The sequence below is a fragment of the Gymnoscopelus braueri genome, assembly GCF_963280865.1.
Source record: "Gymnoscopelus braueri genome assembly, chromosome: 12".
NCBI lineage: Eukaryota > Metazoa > Chordata > Actinopteri > Myctophiformes > Myctophidae > Gymnoscopelus > Gymnoscopelus braueri.
The window spans coordinates 28988516-29013908 of NC_137614.1; the positions used below are offsets into that span (position 1 = coordinate 28988516).

Here is a 25393-nt window from a genome sequence, read left to right on the forward strand (position 1 = left end):
ATAATGAAACTTCCTGAGTTGATTACTTACATGAAGACAATGATTTATCGTATTACAAGTTTTCTGAAATTGTATATTTAAATATGCAAATTAGGCATTAGGAAAATATGCCCACATTTGCATAACTTTCCAGAATCAACATTGGAACATTGGACAAAGCCAGAGTCAACATACTTATTTCATTTTGTTAAGATGTTGGAGTCAAAGGTTTTTAACAAGGGAATATTCAATATCTGGCTCAATTTTGGGGCTCTGGCTCATGGACTAAATGCCTAATTTGCATATTTAAATATACAATTTCAGAAAACTTGTAATTGTCTTCGTGTAAGTAATCAACTCAGGAAGTTTCATTATGATAACTCTTTTTTAAATTTTGTAATTTTTTCACCTGTCATGTACGTATGGGGAAAATAACAAAATGTGTGATAACCATGAAAAAGCTGCTCCTGTGGAGAGGTTATCATATATTTATTTACTCGTATTGACCCTATGAACAATTTAATATAGGTATGGTTTTGCCCACTCTTTCGATAATGAAATCTTGTCTGGCTCATGGACTACATCTAACAGAAACCACATGTGATCATGCCGACCACTGAACAGTCTTCATCAAACTGGGGGTCTTAGAGAGGTAATGGTCTGGTCCACCGCTGGCGCTGACAGATGGGGAGGACTTTGAGTCACCTGTTGGCTACACTGCCAAGTGGCAGCCAACAGCAGCATGGAAATATACTCCCACATCCAACTAAACACACATACGCACACACACACGTAATGACACACACTCTCACAACAAGTCACACACATCCAAACAGAGACACACATACGGAACACACCACAGGTGTGGAGGTCATCTGCCACTGCCATAGCCCCTTCATCAATGACAGCAACACCTTACACCTCACATACACAATCACACACACACAATCACACACACACACACACACACACACACACACACACACACACACACACACACACACACACACACACACCTCTCTCTTTGTGTGTGTCTGTCTCACACACACATAGTGGAGCTTTCTAAAAGCGGAATTCTATCACAGTCTTAGGTGTGCACGTGCGCACATCCACATAGTGGAGCTTTCTAAAAGCGGACTTCTATCAGAGTCTTATTTGCGCGCGCACACACACACACACACACACACACACACACACACACACACACACACACACACACACACACACACACACACACACACACACACACACACACACACACACACACACACACACACACACACACACAATCTAGGAACACACCTCCTACGGCAGTGTGATGAAGGAGCCCACTTGTTCCATCTCCTCTCATCAGTGTAAACACACTAAAATAGAATAATCATTGACACAAGAATGACAGCCAGTTCATAACAAAGAGCCTTTCATCTACAGCCAAGCTTGTTAGAGTGCATTGTGTGAAATGCATTATGTAGCACTGTTTGTCCAAGACAAAAAGAGAAGAGGCTTCTAACAGCAGTCTAGTTGATATAATGACAACACGTATGAATCACATTCAGGGTTAGATTTGCAGGTGGGGAGGAAATCCATAGGTGCTTCTGATGTGTTCACAGCAATTACAATTTATTCACACATTTAGTACCACTTCTCCTTTAGACAGACGACCCCCCCCTCTCCCTTGACTCTCCCCCCCCCCACCCATTGTTATTTCCGACTCTGTACGTACAGTGTTTTTTCTGTATTTTGTGATGATACTGAACTGTTTGGTGCTACTTTTTATGTTTATGAATTGGATACCATGGACCCCAATGGAAACAAGACCGCAAGGACTTTTTTGGACGTACCTTTGTTTGACTGTACTTGTGCCTAATAAAATATTCAATCAAAAACACTTTTTGAAAGAAAGAAAGAAAGAAAGAAAGAAAGAAAGAAAGAAAGAAAGAACGAACGAACGAGCCTCTCACAGTATATAAAATACATATACAAAAATCATTTGTTTTTGTAAGCCATGACACTTCAGTGATGACACAAGCACAGGAATGTCACACTGTACATCGTGCAGTATGGTTAGATGATCTTTCCATCTTGCTATCTCCCGATCCCCTGCTTCTTTTCCTTCTCTCTCTTTCAACCCCTTTGTACTGTCATGTTGTCTGTCTGTCTGTCTGTCTGTCTCTCTCTGTATGTCTGTCTATCTCTGTCTGTGTGTGTGTGTGTGTGTGTGTGTGTGTGTGTGTGTGTGTGTGTGTGTGTGTGTGTGTGTGTGTGTGTGTGTGTGTGTGTGTGTGTGTGTCTCTCTCTCGCCTCAGGTGCCATGCTCACTGTCATCATACATCAGCAGCTGCTAAGTTGTCAGCGTTTCCATGGAGACCCACATCACAGCAAGTCCCCAAATGATATGGACTGGTGTGCGTGCGTGCGTGCGTGCGTGCGTGCGTGCGTGCGTGCGTGCGTGCGTGCGTGCGTGCGTGCGTGCGTGCGTGCGTGCGTGCGTGCGTGCGTGCGTGCGAAAAGCAAGGATTATTGCTATCATAATTTCATTAAAAGAACAAAGTCACAGTGTAGTCATTCTCTGTCACTGCAATACATCAGTCCAGGGATCAGAGGTGGACAAAGCTCAAAAGAGTCAAAATGTAGATTTTCCTGGTCAGATATTACTACAAGTGTAAGTCACTCAAGTCAAATGAGTACTTTTTTTTACTTGAGTAAAAATTCTGGAGTACTAGCTTTTAAAACATACTTGAGTAGTCAAAAGTACATATATTTTAAAATACTTTTAATTTTGATTTTTAACTAAGACATTTCCCCCCCAAAAGTTTTGCCAGAAAAAAATAGAAAATTTGCTCCTCGGAGCACAGGTCTCCGCCTGGTCAGGTACGTTATTGTGGCCTCCTGGTGGCGCTATAATAAGCCAATGTGAAAAGGGTGCCATTTCTTCTCCTTTCAGGGCAATCGGACACTGCATTCATGATTTGAGGTATTTTGTGCCAAAAAATTATTTTGCTAAATTAGACCTGCTGGTGGCGCTATAACAGGCCAATGTGAAAAGGGTGGCATTTCTTCCTCGGCCTAGTGGGAATGCGCGTGTGAAATTTCACGGAAATCACAAGCTGCGTTCATGATTTGAGATACTGTGTACTGATGGGCCCATAACCCATACGGATGGGATGGTTGTGGCGTGGTTGGACAGTTGGGGAGAAAGCCAACTAATCAGTGTCAATTAGTGATTAATGCTGGCGCTGTCACACAATCGTGTTCACATGGAGTACTGGATACCAGTTATTGTCTCTGCCAGGCCGAAGGCGTGGCAGAGACTATGTTTTGTACCCTGTCCGTCCATCCGTGAGTGTGAGTGTGAGTGTGAGTGTGTGTGTGTGTGTGTGTGTGTGTGTGTGTGTGTGTGTGTGTGTGTGTGTGTGTGTGTGTGTGTGTCCTCAGTCCTGTGGTTTCTTTGAATCACAGCACATACACCATACTACTGTAATAGTTTCCGTTTTCCTCCTCTCTTCCAAACCACAATTCTATTTTCTTCCTTTCCTTTCACTTCTTTTGAACTCACTCAACTCACTCAAAAGCCTCCTTGTTTCCGCCCATGTCTCTCAGGGTTATATACTGTTCACACGTAGAATCTGCACAAACGTGCTTCTCCTGTGGTAGTTTGCCTACTTTTCACCTCTTCTCTCCTCTCGCTCTTCTGTGATCGCCCTTTCTTCTCTTTATTTCATTCCCCTCCTTTGTCTTCACCCCCACCCTTTTCTTTTCACCTGTTGTGCTGCTTACCCTCCATCATCTCCCACTCAACTACAACACTCATAACTCCTCATTTGATCGGACTCCTTTTTTTTTTAAATTTATCTCTGTTGTTTTCTGCCCAGTTTTCTGCCCAGTCCATCCATGATGCCCAGCAGGACACATGCGCACACACACACGGACACGCAACATTACCCATACACTCCTTTCCCTATTTGTGAGCGTGTTGCAAACAAATAGTCATAGAGCCTGCATCATGGTGTTTCCGTGTCTAATGATGGTTATGACAGCTAACATAGAGACTTTCAGAGAGCCCGTATCATGATATTTATGACAGCAACAGTCGGCTATATAGAGACTTCCAAAGAGCCTGTGTAACAGTGAGAGTCTCAGGACTCTCACTACTGCATAGATTCCTGACCTATATATAGTACTGTATATCTGTACAGACACAAGGTATGGAAGAACTCGACGTGGCACCGCCTAAAAGTAGTGTTCGCAGTGTTGCCTTATTTATGTAAAGTTCCATCGCCACATAAAGCGCTGTCATAAGCAGTCATTTGAGTGTGGCCAACTCTCTCATCTTTTTGCAGTAAAAAAAAAGAAAGAAGACTTTTCATTTCCATTTTGCCCAGCGCTGGTGGTGACTGTGTTGATTTTTACATGGAAATTGCCTGCCTCTGCTGTCAGTAGATAGTAAGAATGAATCACCTGTATTACTGACTGCCAGCTATTCTGCCCTGCCAAGCCAAAGTGCAGTAACTACGTTTTTGGACACACCGACTTATTTGTGTATCCCAAAGGTCAAATTAGCCCTTGTGATTTTGGGGGATAAACAATTACCTCAAGAACAGATGTACAATTAGTGTAATATCACTTATATGCCGATATCTCATTTGGCTGACCAGTTGAATCACTTTTAAACCCATTTTCAGTGTTTTTTGTTTTCGTAGTTACTGCTCTTTAGCTTGGCAGGGCAGTTTAATTGTAGGCATGCAGGGAGACAGGTAATGTACAGTTACAGTGCATCACAGGCAAAATGACCTGTGCTCTGCAAAACTCCTGCAAGGATGATGTTGTGTCTACCTATACGCTCACACTATTCCACAATGGATACTGTACATACAAATGAGGGTCCATTCGGGTCCATCTTTACACTCTGAGTTAAATAAACACTGTAGTTATGATCACGTTTATGGTCTTTGTGGTGAAAGCTATATTTTCTCACAAGTAGTTGTTCGTTTGTCACAGAAAATTGGTAAAGAAAATTAAAAACATAACAAATACTAATATGGATAGTTCAAAGTTTTAATTTACTTGCTAATGAAAGAAAATAATTGCATTGTGACATTTAATAGATTCAGATGAACTGTGTGTGTGTGTGTGTGTGTGTGTGTGTGTGTGTGTGTGTGTGTGTGTGTGTGTGTGTGTGTGTGTGTGTGTGTGTGTGTGTGTGTGTGTGTGTGTGTGTGTGTGTGCGCGCGCGTGTGCGTGTGCATGTGTGCGTGTGCGTGGGTGGGTGGGTGTGTGTGGGCATGCCTGTATGTTAGTGCTTGCACACACATTAACATGTGTACACCTATGTGTTTAACTTATTCTAGAGTGTGTGTGTGTGTGTGTGTGTGTGTGTGTGTGTGTGTGTGTGTGTGTGTGTGTGTGTGTGTGTGTGTGTGTGTGTGTGTGTGTGTGTGTGTGTGTGTGTGTGTGTGTGTGTGTGTGCGTGCGTGCGTGCATAAGTCCACTATTGAATTGAAAGGATGAGCACATAATTACATATGGTATCATCCCCCCTCCTCCAGCATTACCAGTCAGCTACCTCTAATTATAATTTACATGCACATATCACACTGTCATGTAGTCATTGTGGAGAGAGGACCGGGGGACGAGAGGGGAGAGGGATGAGAGAGACAGAGAGAGGCTGGAGGTGTGTCAGGAGGAGGCTAGGCCAGAAATAGAGCTAAACCAGAAACAGAGATGGACAGATAGAGAGCGTGTGGGCAGAGACTGTGAATGCTGCCAAACCATGACAAAAACATGTCTTTATGTCGCGCACGCACACACGCGCACACACACACGCCAGTAAGTTGTAGGTTCGTTTTGGCTGTGGAAGGCTAACTCATGCCGTGTTACAGGACCCTATCTTGGATGGGAGTCTTTCATATTCGGTTGTTGTGTTCAGTGACCGAATTGTCTGACCAATTGTATGACCAATATATTATATCTATATAATATATATATATTATTTATATTCTATAACAAATAATATTTGTTATAGTGTAAAAGTCGTCCTTGGCAGTGAAAGAGTTAACAAATAATGTTTGTTATAGAAGTGAATTAGATGTCATAAAGGCTGTTTTAATTACCTTCATCTCCTAAAGCAGTTGCAAACAAACATACGCACACAATCACATGCACGCGCACACACAGGAAAATGCTGATCTTTGATTCCTGGAACTGTTCAACCATCACTTTAATTCAATGAAAGCATCCTGGCCAAAGAAGAAGTGGAAAAATTAATGGAGAATTAATTTGGCCAAAGCAACAAGATTGCTTGTAATGGTGTGTTAATTAAGCAATATTACACGAGAGGGTGTGCCACCGTCATTATTGGCACGCCAGTGATGCGGTCAGGAACGAGGCGAAGCAGAGTTCCGCGAGCATCACTGAAGTGCCAATAATGTAAGGTAAAGCACACCCTCGAGTGTAATATTGCAATTATACAACAGTTACCAACAAAACACATCCAAATGTATTCATATCGTGGGGCAATTCATAATAAAAATGTTTTGCTATTATCCGTTTCCCTGTAAAGAGAAGAGTTTATTTGACTGAGACATTAAATAGTCCCTGTAGCAGTGCTCTGAGGCACCGTCTCATCAACACAGCTGAGCTATCAATGCTTGTGCAGTGGAATGAATTCCAGTAGGCTATATGCTCCGTCGTATGACCGTGTCACGTGGCCAAAATAACTGATCTATAAGCTGACAACGCATCGCGATGGCGACGCATTGTGAACTTGTAGATCGGCTATTTTCGCCGTGCGATACCTGGCGACGCGTTGTGAACTTGTAGATCGGCTATTTTCGCCGTGCTGTTTGTTTTCCTACCGTGGGACAGCGTGACGTCACAGCACAGCTGTGCCATATATGGTCTAATCAGGTGCGGACTGCAGTGCAGAGTGATTTATTAATGTGATTAGGCCCGTGCTATCATGCTGGTTTGAAGCACGGCTAGATAGCTATTTCAACCAATCAGATTGCTTGGTCGGAACTACCTGTTGTATAATTGTTGTTATTATTGTTGGGTGTGTGCGTGCGTGTGTTAAACATGTCGGTGTGTACGTTTGCGAGAGAGAATGCGTATTATTGATCGCACTGAGTATTAACTCAGTGTGTGAGTTAACTGAAGTGTTAATCATTACCAGTGTTTGGTTTGTCTGAGTGGGGAACAGGAATCATGAAGTGGATTCTGAGCCTAGATTAGATAATTCCCAGCAAGCTGAGTAGCAATGCATCATGGTGAAAACCACAAAAGCTAGGATCTGTATTCATTCAAGGAAGACGGACGGACTGAGTGCGCACTCTCTGCATTGAGCTTAGTTATACACATTCACACCTGGGAGCTTTTCACATTGCAGCCTTGTCAAAAGCATGAGGACAAAAGGTTTAGGGGAGGATGGGGAAGGAGGACACAGAGCTCATGGTGGACAGATAGACAGGACAACCACAACAGGGGCTATTCAAAGGGTGTACTGTAGATCATATTTTCATGAAAAGGAATAATAAAAAGAAAATAACGCATATGGTACTTTTTCCCGCTAAATACATTTTTGGAGGCAGCCATCATGTTACAATGTTGCAAACTACAATCGAACAACTTTAAGAGGAACAGAGAGAAAAGGAGTATTATTATTTTTAGAAAATATCACAAATTCTGAGTTTGTAGTTTGCTGTGCAACAATGTCAAATGACAGCGTATAAAATAGGGTTGAAGAGGTTATGGAGAAGCATGATACTGAAGACACAAGAGAGATGCATTTAGCTGTAACCAATGAGCAAGATGATATGATAGGAATGGATGTCTCTGATGATACATTTGTGCCCAAAGATGAGTTTGCAGTGTGAGATGTACACTGTATGTGTTAGATATATCTAACTTTACTAAATATTAAATGTACTGTGTATTAATCAATCAACAGGGTAAATTAAAGTGTATAAGAGCTTGTCTGCTGTCTACTGTAAATTTCCAGTAAAAGCAGAGTTATTACAACTGGAACTACCATTCTACTGTCTTGTGCAACAAAGGAAAGCACCCAACGTATAAAATCTAAAATGACACAGTCACAGTTTTAACGGGTTAAGAGACATTTTCGGAAATGTAGTCTGCACAGTATTATTTCATGAGTAGAAACAAGACTATGAGGCATGATAAGGGTAACAGAAATTGACAAGTCAAGACTGATAGGGTGGTGAGAGGGCCTTGAGAGATAAAAGAGAAAAAAAGAGAAAAAATACTGATAATTGAGAAGTATGATGATTTTTCAACTGTATAGCATGTCATATCTCTGTGAAGGCCCACCATCTGAAAGAGAAGAATTACAACTCAAGACTTACCGCTACACCAAGACAGAATCCCAAAATATTGTTTTATCATTCTATAGATTTTTTTTAATTAATTACATTTTCACTTTGATTATATGTCCCTATTCTTCCCCTTATGGAGTTGATCTTCTCTAGGGGATAAAATACTACTTCTTTTTGAATAATAAAAGGTTTGGTCATGCATGCTGTAGGCTCTAAGGATTGCTCTATAGGAAAGTAACATTCGCTTGTAGTAAAAGTACAGTAAACGGCATCAAATTAATCTCACTTAAGGCCCATTTGTATACTCAACATAAAGTACGGAAACGGGTACAAATGGAGTTCTATCTATCCATTGAACTGTCGGCTGCATGAAGCTTCAGAGCTTAGTGATACGTATGAATGGAGCAATACCGGAGGAAACTCACTATTAATTTTTCTTCTTATTTCTCTTCTGCACTGTAACTGTATCTGTTAATTTTTTTACTTATTTTGTTTCATGCATCCTAATGTCATTGTAAAATTGCATTTCCTTTGCTTGATATTCTGTGTAAAGCACACTGAATTGCCTGTACAAATAAATGTGCTATACAAATAAAACTGCCTTGCCTTGCCTTTCCTTTCCTAGGCAACAGTAGTGATCCCCTGAATAACTTAGTTAAAACAAGATTGAGCTAACAGTTAAGTTAGTTTTTCCTACTGTGTGTGTGGTATTTATTCAGGCTTCAAAAACTACAACCTATTTTTTAGCTCATTAGCATATCAAGTTGGCTGGGGCTGGTTGAATTACCCTGCCCCCTAGTGGATGAAATGGTTGAACCTCAATATAGAAATAAAGTATGTAGCTGAGTATGTGAGTAAATACGTGTGCATTCGGAACATATCGATAGTATGCATGGCACATTCTGATCAGGAGTATAAATGCTATAAACTGTGTGATCCTTTTACGCCACTAAACTTTAGTTATTAGTTACTTTGTAGATTTAGATTGTTAGTACAAAACATACATTACCCACTTCAGCCCTATATACATTTCGGCCATTTGAAAATAGCCGATCTGCAAGTTCACAATGCGTCGCAATGCGACGCATTGTGAGCTTGTAGATCTGCTATTTTCAAAAGCATTTTATACATTTGAAAACTTGTGAAATGGGTGCATAATGACTACTTTTACTTTTGTACTTTAAGTATATTTTGATACCAATACTTTTGTACTTTTACTCAAGTAAATTTAGAATTCCAGACTTTTACTCGTAACAGAGTATTTCTACATTGCAGTATTCATACTTTTACTTAAGTAGAACATTTTTGGACTTTTTCCACCACTGCATGTCAATATAGTAAAATGTTTTCACAATGTATTTATTTTGTCAAGTAAAAAATGAGCTCACACGAGAGTTCGTGGATTGGAAATGTTCCCTATTCACTGGATGACAAAGTATATAGCGCTCAAGTGGTTGAATGCCTTGTTCAAGGGCACCTCGGCTGTGGTTGCTGAGGGAGGGAAGAATGCGCCTCATTCACTTTGCATGCATGCATAACTACTCCAGATGGTGTGTGAAATGTACCGCTAGTCTTCCAGTCGCAAAGTTTGTTCTTAAATCCGCTAGTGCGTTTCCTACACACTCTCCCACTGAGCTTCCCCCTGTTAGTCTCTGTGAAGAACAGGGGAATGAACTGTCTGCTGTCTTTTTTGTAATAAGAAGTGTTCACAGAGAGAACTCAAAGAGATGTAGGAAGCAGTGTGTTATGGGGGTTAAACCGGGGGTCAAATCTGACCCATAAAATGTAAACAGGCGTGTGTGTTTGTTTGTTTGTTTGTGTGTTTGTGTGAGAGAGAGAGAGAGAGAGAGAGAGAGAGAGAGAGAGAGAGAGAGAGAGAGAGAGAGAGAGAGAGAGAGAGAGAGAGAGAGAGAGAGAGAGAGAGAGAGAGAGAGACTGACCTAGGCCCCCAGCTGCGATGACCCTTCCACCCAGGCATCCTACCACAAAGTCTGCCCTCTTCTCCCTCATCCTGGATGCACGAGTGGGTTTGATCCAAATACCTGTAAACAACAACACAGGGATGAGAGGATCAAAACATTACAAGAGGACAGGAGAGGAGAGGAGAGCCTGAATAATACTCAGCAAAGCAAAACGCATTACTGTCACAACACGAAAGGGAAATCTACAGTAACTCTGAAATGCTAATTCAACATAAGAGTAGACACTACATTTGTTTTAAATATTGATTCTAATTACACTGTTTACTACTCAAAATGAAGAGTAACAGCGAACAGGTCACAGTTAAACACACACAAGAGAGAGAAAGAGAAAGGGGACCAGAGTGAGCATGAGAGAGAGCTAGAGAAAGAAGAGAGGGAGTGAGGGAGGGAAAGAGCCCTCTATTTAGAGAGTAAATGGGCAGAGGACCAGAAAGAGATGGGAGAGGCAAAGCAAAAGAGATACAGTGAATGTGTGTGAGAGAGAATGAATGAATGGGAGAGAGAGAGAGTATCTGTTTGGTCATAGGAGAGAGAGAGAGGAGATTATATTTCTATGGTGTGTGACACAATAAGTATCCCTCAGGCTCTCCTCTCTATCTCTCTGGCAATTGTTCTCTCTTTTTCTCTCTGTCTCTCTGGTCAGAAATTCTATATTTGGGAGAGCAGCTGCTGCTGCATCCACCACCCAGCCCCACCACATCTCCTCTTAGCCCGTGAGCACCTCTCCTCTCCATGGTAACAGGCCCTGTTGAAGGGCTGGGTAGGTCTTGTTAAAGTGGCTGGGAGAGCCGCACAATGCTGGAAAGAGAGGACTAGTTTTAACAGAGCAACAGGGTAGGGTACGGTACAGACAGACAGACAGACAGACAGACAGACAGACAGACAGACAGACAGACAGACAGACAGACAGACAGACAGACAGACAGACAGACAGACAGACAGACAGACAGACAGACAGACAGACAGACAGACAGACAGACAGACAGACACACACACACACACACACACACACACACACACACACACACACGCGTGCAGCGCCGTGCTCGCACGCACGCACACACAGAAAGAGGAAGAGAGAGAGAGACAGAGAGCAGTTGAGTGGGAGAGTGAAATAAGGGGAATCATGAATGAACAAGGTGTTGTTGTGTAGGTGTCTCTGCTACCTGTCACCAGAGAGCAGACTGCACCTCTAACACAAGTTTGTTTATAAGCAAACTTCAACAGCAGTCATGTCTCCTGGCACTGGGGTAACAGACAGCAAATTAAGCCTCAGTTATACTTAGTTGTGTGTGTGTTTCGTGCACTGGAAATAGCCAATCTACAGTGACACATTGTGAGCTTGTAAATCAGCTATTTTCAGTCTGCAACACCAAGGTGCAGAACCAAGCCTTGCCTTGTTTTGTGAGCGGTGGACACTATGGGAGGGAAACGGAACGAGTGTGTGAAGCAGGTGCGAGCAAATGTAATGACCCGATTAAAAAACTGTAATGAAAAAACGAATCTTGCCATTTCAGGATCAGCACAGGCCATTCTGTATCTGTCCTGCACACACTTTTGCCATCATACGTGCCGCGGGCACCTTACCAGCAACTCTCGACAATTAGTGAAGTGTGTGGCACAATAAGTTGTCCCTTGAGAACCAGACTAAGGGGGGGTCAATTAGGACGTTTTGTCCTACCATCACTCCGGACAGGGAAATCAGTCATATTCACTGTACTCATTTAATAATAATAATAATAAACTTTATTTGTATAGCACCTTTCATGACATGAAATGCAGCTCAAAGTGCTTTACAGAGCAAGAATACAATTACAGTTAGAACCAATTTAACAATAAAGCAAACAAAAATAAAATAAAATAAAATAAAAGCAAAGGCATAAAACAACATTAAAATAGGCAATACAATGAGGAATTAAAAATCAACCAAAGAATCAGCTAAAAGCAAGAGTGAAGAAATAGGTCTTGAACTGTGCTTTAAAGCTATCGACAGAGGCTGCCTGTCTTAAGTGTAATGGGAGTTTATTCTACACTGTCGGTCCGTAAAAGCAGAATGCTGCTTCACCGTATTTTTTATATGTCATTGTAGGCACCTCGAGCAGGTCAGCACTTGAAGACCTGAGGGCCCGGTTTGGAACATATCTCTCTAGGCAGTCAGAGAGGTAGGAAGGTGCCAGACCATTTAGAGCTTTATAAACTATTACAATAATTTTAAAATCAATCCTAAAAACAACCGGGAGCCAGTGTAGTGAAGCTAGAACTGGAGTGATATGTTCTCTCATCCTAGTTTTAGTTAAAATTCTGACTGCCGCATTTTGAACAAGTTGTAATCTGTCAGTTGTTTTCTTTGGCAGGCCAGAGTAGAGTGCGTTGCAGTAATCAAGCCGAGAGAAAACAAAAGCGTGGATCAACGTTTTTGCATCGTCTAACGACAGATAGTCTCTAATTCACGCAATATTTCTAAGATGAAAGAAAGCAATCTTGGTGACATGATTAATGTGTGTATTAAAATTCAATTCAGAATCGATAATAACCCCCAGGTTCTTTACTGTGGTGTTACTTTCTACAGCCAGGTTACCAAGTCTACTTGTTATTGATTCTCTCTGCTCACTGGAGCCAATTATGAGAACTTCTGTTTTATCCTCATTTAGCTTAAGAAAGTTCTCACTCATCCAGCATTTTATACTCGACAGACAGGTCAACAATGGGTCTAGAGCGCAGGGGTCATCTGGAGCTACTGAAAGATACAGCTGGGTATCATCAGCATAGAAATGGAAGTTCACTCCGTGATCGGCGATGAGTTCTCCCAGCGGTAGTATATACAGGGAGAACAATAAGGGACCCAGAATTGAGCCAGAACAGATGTTGTGTTTGTCTGAGTCAAAGTTAGCTAGACTGACAAAATAGCTTCTGCCTGTTAGGTAAGAGTAAAACCAAGACAAGGCTGTGCCTGACAAACCAATCCAGTACTCCATGCGTTGTAGTAGAATTGTGTGATCAATCGTATCAAAAGCAGCGGTTAAATCAAGGAGTAGGAGAACAGATGTGCTGGACTCTGTACTTTATTTTCATACATTTCATTGTTGAGCCACTAGGTGGTGCTTGTATGTTGTGTAACTCTTTAGCCTCTGTCACTGTGGGCAAATTGGGCCTAATTAAGGGGAATTAGGAACACCTGTTTACCTCAGTATGCCCAGAAAACTCAGTATGCAAGTTGTGACTGCAGATAGCAGACGTTTTTGACATCCACTCAGTTTGTGATCACCATAGGATCATTGCTTGTAAGTTTGTGCATTCCTTTGTTGCGAAAATGATTATGTGTTGATATAAGCTGACTTAGGCTACAGTTCTGAGCTTTATTAGACATTGTAGTTTACATCTGATTGTATTTTGGCATTAGCTGGTGTTGCATCAGCCAGCTTTCTGTTCATTGGGGTTGTATTGTATGGGCTTGTCAATTCATGACTTCATTCTTTTCTGTATTGTTGTTTAAGTGCATGTCTCATAATGTGACAGCTCTGTTTGATGTATGCAGTACAGAATACATCACCAATCCATGTTTATTTCTCTTTTGTAGTTTTACTGTGTGTTTCCTGCTACACTGTTACCAAGTGGAGGAATAAATCCATCGCTCTGCGAGAAACAGTAAAAGGACTCCCAGTTGTCTGTCTGTCTAGTTGGAAAAAAGGGAACTTTTTGACGAGGGCGGAATAGTAAAAAAGCAGACACAACGGTGATTGCAACTTCGGTAGGTCAGATAGCCTACTAAGCCTGCTCAACCACAGCCAACATGTCGGAAAAGCAGCTCGTGGTGAGATCAGAGTGCGGCTGCTCATCGCAAGCATCAAAACACTCCAGTAGATCATCAACTAGTCTGGCTGCAGTAGAAGCACGTGCCAAGGCTGAAGCGGCTCGTGCCAGAGCGGCCTTCGCACAAAGGGAGATTGATGTAAAAGTGAACCAGGCTCAACTGCAAGCTCAACTGCAAGTAGAAGCGACGCGTCTTGAGGCTACACTGGAGGCCATGCAGCAGGAGAAAGAGGCGGCAGCCGCCGAAGCCGAAGCCACTGTCTTTGAAGCAGCTGCGGCCATGGAAAACATCGACGGGCTGTCTGGGGTGCCTGACGTCGATCAAAGCTCACCTCATAAACCATCCGAGATAACTGAAAAGTATGTTCAGGAGCAGTATGCCTACAGTATGTGAACACCGAAGAGCCATCAGCATACACTGACGGTGCAGAGCCCGATGCTCAGGCTAAATTGGCTTCCTCAGCAACTGACAACCACAAGCTACCATTGGACCTTTCCCCAGGCCAGAAACCTATTCATAGCCAAGGTGAGAGGCAGTTCTCCTCTCCACATAGCCCAACCCTTAACAAACCGTCTCCTAACTTGAGACAGCCACTGGTCCATTTCAGCCCCAAAAAAGAAGGTGAGAGGAACATACCACAGTCAACTGAGTTAAAGAGCTCACTTAGAGACAATACAGAGCATAATGACCAGTCACGTAGAGATGGACATCATGTGTCTGGTGAATCCCGTTCCGTCTCAGACTTGGCCAAGTTCCTAGCTCGCCGTGAACTAGTCACAGCTGGGCTCACAAAATTCAATGACAGTCCGGAGGATTACTGGGCTTGGAAATCTACATTCTCCAACGTCATTGAAGACCTTGATTTGAAACCCAGTGAGGAACTTGACCTGCTAATTAAGTGGCTTGGACCAGAATCCACTGCACATGCAAGGAGAATGAGGTCAGTCAACATCAGAGACCCTGCGGAGGCCCTCAATATGGTCTGGGAAAGGTTAGAGGAGTGCTACGGCTCTGCAGAGGCCATGGAGTCTGCTCTCTTTAACAAGCTGCAATGTTTCCCCCAGATCTCAAGCAGAGACCCTCAACGCCTGCGGGAGTTAGGTGACCTTCTCCTTGAAATTCACCAAGCCAAACAGGAAGGTCACTTAGGTGGCCTGAACTACCTGGATACTGCCCATGGCATTAGCCCTATTCTGGAGAAACTGCCCTTCAATCTCCAGGAGAAATGGATGGTGCATGGCACAAGATTTAAACAACAATATCACCTCAGCTTCCCACCTTTCTCAGTGTTCACCGGATTCATTCGTGATGAAGCGAGGATGAGGAATGACCCGAGTTTCATGGCTACAACCTTTCGCACCATCCCACCTCAGAGAGACAAATTCTCACCGAAATCGTCAAGAACGGCCGTAACAGTGCACAGAACAGAGGTGGACAGCACTCAACAGAAGGATGATGCCAAAGATTCGGACAACCCTAAGAAGCAGTGTCCTATTCATAAACAACCGCACCCTCTGCACAAGTGTAGAGGTTTCAGATTAAAGCCCCTGGAGGAACGAAAGGCCTTCCTTAAAGAGAACGGTATATGTTTCCGTTGCTGTGCCTCAACTTCACACCAAGCAAAGAACTGCAAGGCTGTCATTCAATGTTCTGAGTGTGACAGTGACAGGCACATTGCAGCCCTTCATGCTGGCCCAGCACCCTGGACAGTGAAGCCAACCTCTGAAGAGGATGGCGGGGAGGAAGAGGACTCTCCCTCCTCATCTTAGTAGTGTATGTGATATCTTCACAGATACCAGGCGGGGAGTGTGCTGGACTCTGTACTTTATTTTCATACATTTCATTGTTGAGCCACTAGGTGGTGCTTGTATGTTGTGTAACTCTTTAGCCTCTGTCACTGTGGGCAAATTGGGCCTAATTAAGGGGAATTAGGAACACCTGTTTACCTCAGTATGCCCAGAAAACTCAGTATGCAAGTTGTGACTGCAGATAGCAGACGTTTTTGACATCCACTCAGTTTGTGATCACCATAGGATCATTGCTTGTAAGTTTGTGCATTCCTTTGTTGCGAAAATGATTATGTGTTGATATAAGCTGACTTAGGCTACAGTTCTGAGCTTTATTAGACATTGTAGTTTACATCTGATTGTATTTTGGCATTAGCTGGTGTTGCATCAGCCAGCTTTCTGTTCATTGGGGTTGTATTGTATGGGCTTGTCAATTCATGACTTCATTCTTTTCTGTATTGTTGTTTAAGTGCATGTCTCATAATGTGACAGCTCTGTTTGATGTATGCAGTACAGAATACATCACCAATCCATGTTTATTTCTCTTTTGTAGTTTTACTGTGTGTTTCCTGCTACACTGTTACCAAGTGGAGGAATAAATCCATCGCTCTGCGAGAAACAGTAAAAGGACTCCCAGTTGTCTGTCTGTCTAGTTGGAAAAAAGGGAACTTTTTGACGAGGGCGGAATAACAGATACAGTTTTGTCGTCAGCGGACACCCTAAGATCATTAATTACTTTTACAAGTGCTGTTTCTGTGCTATGACCTTTCCTGAAGCCAGATTGGAATTTGTTATGAACCTTATTGTTCTGTAGGAACACATACAGTTGATGAAAGATAGTTTTTTCTAAGACCTTGCCCAGAAATGGCAGATTAGAGATTGGTCTATAATTACCCAGCACCAATGGATCAAGGTTGTGTTTCTTGAGTAACGGCCTGACTACAGCCGTTTTCAGTGAGTCTGGAAAGACGCCTGAAAGTAGAGAGCTGTTTACAATTCTTAGGATATCTCCAATAACACTGTCTAAAACCTCTTTGAGAAACGGGGTGGGTATTGCATCCAGTGAGCAAGATGATGATGTCATCTGTGATATAGTTTTACGGAGTTCCTCTTCATTAATTGCGCAGAATGATATTAGGCTTCCTCTGGAGTGATCTACATTTTTGCACCATGCACCATTTGCCGTGCTAGCAGCAGCATTCATAATACCAGCTCGAATGCTAAAAAAATTGTTTTCAAAAAAGGATGCGAACTCATCACACTTAGCTTTAGAAGCAGGGAGCGACTCCTTGTAAGCCTGGGGGGGGTTTAAGAGATGTTCAATGGTAGAGAATAAGACTCTGGCATTTTGCTTGTTGTCATTGATAATGCCTGAAAAATATGCCTGCCTTGCCAAGCGCAGTGCTTTGTTATAGGCCACTGTTGACTTCTTAAAGATCTCTAGGTGGACAGTGAGTTTGTTTTTTCTCCAAATTCGCTCAGCTTTACGACATTCTTTCTTGAGTGAGCGCATGTGCTCGTTGATCCAGGGTGTTACTCTAGAGTTAAGTTTCTTTTTAGTTTTCATAGGAGCCACTATGTCGAGAGCTGACTCTAATTTGAGATTAAAATGTTGAACCATATCATTCACTGAGGGAGCATCAAGTAGGGGGGGCACCTGCACACACGCCAGATGACGAGGAAACTCGTTTGCTGCAGATGAGCTAAAAAAACGTTTTTTTATAGTATATTCTGTATTGTTTTTCCCTAGATCAGAGACAGTCATATTAAAACACAATAAATAGTGGTCTGTTAGTTCGGGCTTATCAATAATACTGTAAACAGTGATATTCAAACCTTTAGTGATCACCAAGTCCAGGGTATGGCCATGTTTATGTGTTGGCCCAACAACATGTTGAATAAAGTCAAAATTGTGCAGTAACTGTAGGAAACCCATAGCCACAACATCTGAAACAATGTCAACATGTAGATTAGCATCTCCAGTAATCAGAGTTCTGTCATAATTAGTGGAACAGATAGATAAAAGTTCTGATATTTCTGTTAGAAATAAGGCTTTGCTGCACTTTGGAGGTCGATACATACTAATCATAAGCACAGAGGATTGACTCTCCAATATGGTGGCCTGGTATTCAAATGATTTAAAACTGCCGAGGTTTGGCAGAGGTTTGAATTTTAAAGTGTCAGAAAAGATATTCGCCAGACCACCTCCTCTTTTTCCCTCACGTCCTGAGTGAATGAAACTGTACTTTGGTGGGCATGCTGCAGCTAGGGGCACCGCTCCATCAGATCCAAGCCAAGTTTCTGTTAGAAAGATAATATCTAGTTTCTCTTTACAGATGATATCATTTAGAGACTTGTCATTAAGTGACCTGATGTTAAATAGGGCCAAGTTTAGCTTCAGGCATTCAACTATCTGGCTGTTGCCTCTACAGGGAATGCGTGTTAAATTTGCTATATTTGCAGAGTGTTTAAAGTCACTCCTTGTCCTGTAAGCTCTATTTGAGATAACAGTGGAAATATTGTAAACCTTGTTTTCTACAAGGCTAACTGAAATAGCCTTGGGCCCAGACATGATTTTGGCTATGCATAATGGACCCTGCCTATCTCAGCAGTCAAATGTATTCTCTAGACGTAGGGAAGCCGACAGGACGTTCTTGTTCTTGCGCCTCTGTTCTTGACGTTCTTGTTCTTGCGCGTTCTTGTTCTTGCGCCCCTATTTAGAGGTTCAAAGACTATACAGAGTGGTCAACAATACAGATTGCACAGTGGCAATGATGGAGGGGAGGAGAGGAGAGTGTGAGAATGGAGAGGTGAGGAAAGGTAAAGAATAAAATAAAAATCTATGCAATATCAAGCAATCGCGTTCATAATGACACATGGATGACAACACATTTTTACGTAATATTTCTTTTGCAATTACAGAGATTTCCCAATTTAGCTGTGCTATAAGCGGGTAATGCACTGTGAGCAAGTCAGTTATGAGAAACTAAACGCACTTCAGGTTAACTGACTTTCTCCCAGTGCATTATCCCTTACTTATCACACACACACACACACACACACACACACACACACACACACACACACACACACACACACACACACACACACACACACACACACACACACACACACACACACACACAGTACATACAGTAGCTGTATGTAAAGAGATAATGTGTGAGTCGAGAGCAGGAAAAAAAAGCTGCAACCAGGTGCTACAGTAGCTGATAAATAATCTGGTTGGAACAGCTCTGCTTTTCACCACTAGAAAAGGGAATGGTCAGATAAGAGCGCGAGAGGCTGGACACAGTAGAAGGGAAGAGCAAGCAGACTTTCCTTTTTTTTACACCAGTGCTCCTGATGCAGACTGCAGAAAATCTGAAACTGCCATGGCAGTGTTTGAGTCTCAGAACCTTGTGTGTAGCTCACAGGGCTGCTATCTCTCTTCAGTGCAACTACTGATCGACTGATGGATCCCAGCCACACCCACACGCATAGTGTTCATGCGTGTGGGTGAGCAGTTTCAGAATGTCAGAATTCAGATTGTGCGTATGAGTATGTGTGTACAGTGTGGTTGTCTGTAATGATGCAAAGAGAGCTACTGTGAGACCCTGAGGGGGGGGGGGGGAAACGTATAATCAATTCCACTTTCCTAGACAGTCATGGCAGAGTGCATTCTGATTCATAAACATAGATGACTGGCTGAATATCAGTGTGAATGTTCCTCATCAGCACCGTCTCCCCTGTTATAATCTGCTTGGCAAAATATTACATATAAAACTCCACACAACACTGCACTGCGAAATTCACTATGACTGGCAAGAACGTATTTCCCAAGAGTATACGACAGTAGAAAAGAAAAAAGAAGTCAGAGGGAATATGATGCTATTTTTGAACGAACAAATGGAATGTGCCAGCAGTGCCAGATTGTATTGAATATAATAGTGAAATAGTTAATGAAAATCCTTAATATATAGTTCTGCACACGTCCATTGCCAACCAATGTTTGGGTCCATTAAACATGCCCATTGACGCACTGATGGGGACAAATGATAGCATAGCTGCTAAATATTCTACGTCACGATATAAATGTCACTGGTTATATTCTGCACAGTAGCTCAAAGTAATTAGACTGTTATGGAAATCCACTAATTAATTCATTCATAAATGTCATGATTACGTTTTAATTAGAAAGCCACTGATTTTGCAGAACGGAACACATTTTCCCCTGTGTGTCGTGATTAAAAGCCTCAGCCCCTTTATTCCTGTACCAGACGAGGATACTGTACATGAGTTTGAAATCGGCATGCCAACTGTCAAAAACTGTCAACAAACTACAAATAAACAAATTTCAAATATTTGCACAAATTAGCAAAATTTTGACAACTTGAAACACACTTTCTTTTTTTCTCTTTCTATCTCTCTCTCTTTCCCTCTCCACTCGTTAATTGTACGAGCATGTTGGCTGAGTGGCGTGTGGGCTGGTTATCAGTAGGGGGGCTCAGCTGGAGGACTGGCCACTGTGTTTATTTAAAGCCTACAAATCAATCTATCAATCCTCCTCTTCCTCCCCGACTTCACTCTGGCAACCATCAGCCTGCTTAATAAGCCAGAAGACACGCACGCACGCACACACACACACACACACACACACACACACACAGAGAGAGAGAGAGATATATACATCCAGTGAAAGGAAACAGTAATGCTCCTCTCATTCCATTTCCAAATGTCATCAGGAGGTGAGGTATAGGAGGGGATGGGAGAGAAAATGAGTTGGGATAATGGTATCTGTTTCTCTCCTGGGACAAATTATGATCGCTACAGATATATTCTAAATGTCTCCCATAGAAACATCACATTTTAGCTCAAGCATCCTGTTGCTGGGTGTCTATTTATTTAATGCAAGTAGAGAGGCCCACATCAGGCTTGGTCATCGCATTTCGTTTATGAATGTGAATATAGAGTATAAGACTACTAGTCAAATTGACCCATTTCCATTGGAATTTTAAACTAATTTTACTTGTAGGCCTACCGGTATGTAGTTAAATGAGTAATTTAACCACTTGGAACACTAATGTCCCTATTCTGGGGCAGACATTCTGCAAAGATATTAAGTATATAAGGAAAACAAGAGGGGGCCTAGCACAAACCCCTGGGGATTCCGGTCAACTACGTATATAGGGTTTAAGTGGTTAAAGGGGATTACCACTCATTTTCAACATTGAACTATGTCTTTAATACACCTTAGAGCTGTTGTGTGGAAACAAGAAAAAAGCCCCCCCCCCCTTCTATGTTTTCTAGAACTGGATAATTGATTGAGGTCATGTGATCAGTGACATACGCAGGGTGTACTTTTGGCTGAGGGGGCGGAGCCAAAAGTACACAACTTGCGTATGTCACTGATCACATGGCCTTAAGGCTGATCTGATCACATGGCCTTAAGGTGTATTAAAGACATAGTTCAATGTGGAAAATGAGTGGTATTCCCCTTTAAGCTGGCTGGGCACAGCTACAGCCAGTCTGTAGCTTACAGCCAGTCATCCTTTTTTAACCCATTTAGACCCGAGGCCGATTCTAAAAACGCCTTCTAAAACAGTTTTCTGAAGAAAAAAAAGAAGTATCATAAAAAATAAATAAATATGTTGCTACTGTATAGCATTGAGTAACACCTAAAATGGCAGAGATGCCGTCAACAGATTTAAAGGTATAAACACGTGTAAGTTAAACAGGTCTAAACCGTTTCAAACCTGATCTGCATCACATTACACTGTGATACACTACTTCACACTGCTGCTCAACTTTGCACGGTTGCCAAGTATCTGAGGCTTTCTACTACGGCTACAGTTGTCAGGAGAATGAAGAGAAATGGTGTTATTATATCCTGAGTTGTGACCCAGGATGATTACTGTCAGGAGTGCTTGTTTTGTTGTCCCGACACGCTCAGTGGGAGTAATATCAAGGTGAGCCATGTGTAAAATAGCACCGTGTCTTCCCCATATGGATTAAATGCAACCACATCTGGCGGATGACAAGAAGGATGGCGGGGTAAACTGTAGTGAAGTGTAGATTCAATAAACCGGAAGGCAGTCAGTCAGTAAGTAATAATACAGGCAGGCGGTCTGGCAGGCTACCAAGCATGGCCATTTTTCTCAGTTAACAAGATAAATGGTCTGCATTTCTATAGCGCCTTATGTTCAAAGTGCTTTACGTTCACCGACCGACAGCAGAGGCAACCATACAAGGCAATAACCTGCTCATCAGGAGCAGTTATCTTATCTTAATTTACCTTACCTTATCTTACCTTATCTCATCAGCAGCCTGAGCAGGATCCTACTTTCTGACACTTAAATCAAAAGAACAAACTCCACTCCGTCGACGGAGCTGGCCCTCCTGACCTTGTGGAACGTCATCATCCTGCTGCCCCAGCACATTAAGTTATAAAACACAACACTAGCAACTACTGAATGATAAAGCATCTGCAGCAATGATGCTGCAAATGCTGAACAACAGTAGTCTGCTCAGGAATTATAGTCTGAGGTGTAGAGATGGCGGACAGGAATGGGGACAGGGCCGTACCCCTCCCCTGTGGTAACCCTGTGACTGCACAAACAGTTCTGCAGCCTGACATTCTGTGGTCAGCCTGGTCAGATACTCTATAATCCATCACACCAGTGGAGCTTCGACCGGCATGTCCGTGAGCTTACTCCCCAGTGGGTCAGGGCTTATGTTGTTGAAAGCATCAAAAAAACGTGAAGCTCACTATGCTGCCTGTCTTGTATGAATGAGCGTATGCCTGGTGCAACAGGACCATAATGGCATCCTCCACGCCAATACGTGGCTCATTATGCAAACTGCAGGGGATCCAGTGATGGCACAACAAGGGACTAAAGGTGTGTCAGGACCTGCCTATCTAGGGACTTCAAGAAGTCAACGGCACTGGTCTGTGGGCAATTTTGGATTGTTGGATCATGTCTTCTTAGTAGGGGGTACTAAGCACAAAAAATGGCCAAATCGTTACGCGGCGGATAAAAGCATGAAATTTGATACAGATGTCCCTTGGGTCATCCTAAAACATCCTAGAAGGGGTGCCCAAAAAAATCTTAAACAGGAAGTGACTTATGGACAAAATTCAAAATGGCCACCTAAACTGTTGACCGTTGACTCAAAAGACACCAAAAGAATCTCCAAAAAGCATAAAATTTGGCACATATGTCCCTTGGGTCATCCTAAGACATCCTAGAAGGGGTGCCCAAAGGAATCTGAGACAGGAAGTGAGTTATTGACTAAATTGAAAATGGCCGCCTAGTGTTGTCGATTGACTCAAAAGACAACTAAAGAATCTCATAAAAGCATACAATTTGGCACACATGTCTTTTTGGTCATCCTAAGACATCCTAGAAGGGGTGCCCAAAGAAATCTTAAGCAGGAACTGAGTTATTGACAAAATTGAAAATGGCCGCCTACAGTGTTATCTATTGACTCAAAAGACAACTAAAGAATCTCATAAAAGCATACAATTTGGCATACATGTCCCTTGGGTCATCCCAAGACATCCCAGAAGGGGTGCCCAAAAAAAATCTTAAACAGGAAGTGAGTCATTGACAAAATTGAAAATGACCGCCTACAGTGTTGTCGATTGACTCAAAAGACAACTAAAGAATCTCATAATGGCATACATGTCCCTTGGGTCATCCTAAGACATCCTAGAAGGGGTGCCTGAAATTATCTGAAACAGGAAGTGAGTTATTGACTAAATTGAAAATGGCTGTGTACAGTCTTGACAGATGATGCAAAAGACACTCATAAAAAATAATCTCATAAAAGCATGACATTTGGTACAAATGTCCCTTGGGTGATCTGAATGCATCCTAAGGGGTGCCAAAAAAAGTTTGAATAGTCTCTCAATGGAAAACACTCCTCCCACACGGGCTGCACTGCTACAATATTCAAATCGAGCAGCCAATCTAGCATTTGGTCCAGAAGCCTGAAAGCTATGCAATCTCTACCATCTCCTGACAAATAAATTAAAGTCGCTGATTCGTGGACACCTTTATGGACACTCTTGCCAGAGGCTGCTTAAGTTTGTAGAGAACTCAAGTGTGGCTGCAAAGCTGAGCCCTTCTGTTCGAGAAAGTGTAGATGCCGGGATGCTGGGTTACCTTGCAGAGCATTATGCCAATGTGCTGGTAATTGCGAAATGGCACACATGAATACATGTAGTTACTAAACACTAATCACAAAAAAACAGTAATGATCAAGAAGAAAATACATGAGAAGATAGAGTGTAAAACAAGCAAGAAGATGTAGAGTGCAAAATAAATAAGATGCAGAGAGTAAAATAAGAATATGCAGAGTAAGATAAGATGCAGAGTAAAATAAATGAGAATATGCAGAGAGTTAGATAAATAAAGAAGATTCAAAGAGTACAATAAAAATATTATGCAGAAAGTAAAATAAATAAGTGATGTAGAAATGAAAACAGAAGGTAGACTACAAAATACGGCAAGTTATGCACTGCATAACCTGTCGTATTGAGTCATAATATGCAGACTGCCATGGTCAACTGTTTAAACAGCCATTTAGAATTTCTTCAACATGGTCCCTTCCTAAAAAGTTTAATAAACAAGCAAACAAATAAATAACCCCTTCTAGGATATATTAAGAAGCACTCAATGTACGTACCAAATTATACACTTTTATGACGTCCCCTTATGTTTTCTTTTGTGTCAACTGCTTTTAGGCGGTCACTTCCTGTTTAAAACCTTTTTGGGCACCCCTTGTAGGATGCGTTCAGATCACCCAAGGGACATTTGTACCACATTTCATGCTTTTATGAGATTCTGTAGGTATCTTGCATCATCTTTCAACACTGTAGGCGGCCATTTTCAATTTAGTCAATAACTCACTTCCTGTTTCAGATTATTTTTGGCACCCCTTCTAGGATGTGTTAGGATGACCCAAGGGACATATGTGCCAAATTGTATACTTTTTGGAGATTCTATAGGCTTTTTGAGTCAATCGCCAACACTGTAGGCGGCCATTTTCAATTTAGTCAATAACTCACTTCCTGTTGAAGACTTTTTTGGGCAGCCCTTCTAGGATGTCTTAGGATGACCCAAGGGACATGTGTGACACATTTTATACTTTTTGGAGATTCTTTAGTTGTCTTTTGAGTCAATCGACAACACTAGGCGGCCATTTTCAATTTGGTCAATAACTCACTTCCTGTTTCAGATTTTTTTGGGCTCCCCTTCTAGGATGTCTTAGGATGACCCAAAGGACATGTGTGCCACATTTTATGCTTTTTGGAGATTATTTTGGTGTCTTTTGAGTCAACGGTCAACAGTTTAGGTGGCCATTTTGGATTTTGTCCATAACTCACTTCCTGTTTAAGATTTTTTTGGGCACCCCTTCTAGGATGTTTTAGGATGACCCAAGGGACATCTGTATCAAATTTCATGCTTTTATCCGCCGCGTAACGATTTTTCACTTAGTACC

General features: G+C 42.1%; 1 protein-coding gene across 1 annotated transcript in view; it reads right to left on the bottom strand.

Moving 5' to 3' along the window:
* klhdc8b (kelch domain containing 8B) overlaps positions 1 to 25393 on the bottom strand; it is a 189528-nt gene that overhangs the window by 7279 nt on the left and 156856 nt on the right. The window contains exon 5 of the mRNA XM_080445451.1: positions 10250 to 10351. Within this exon, the coding sequence (XP_080301577.1) occupies positions 10250 to 10351 (102 nt within the window). The remainder of the gene's footprint in view (positions 1 to 10249; positions 10352 to 25393) is intronic.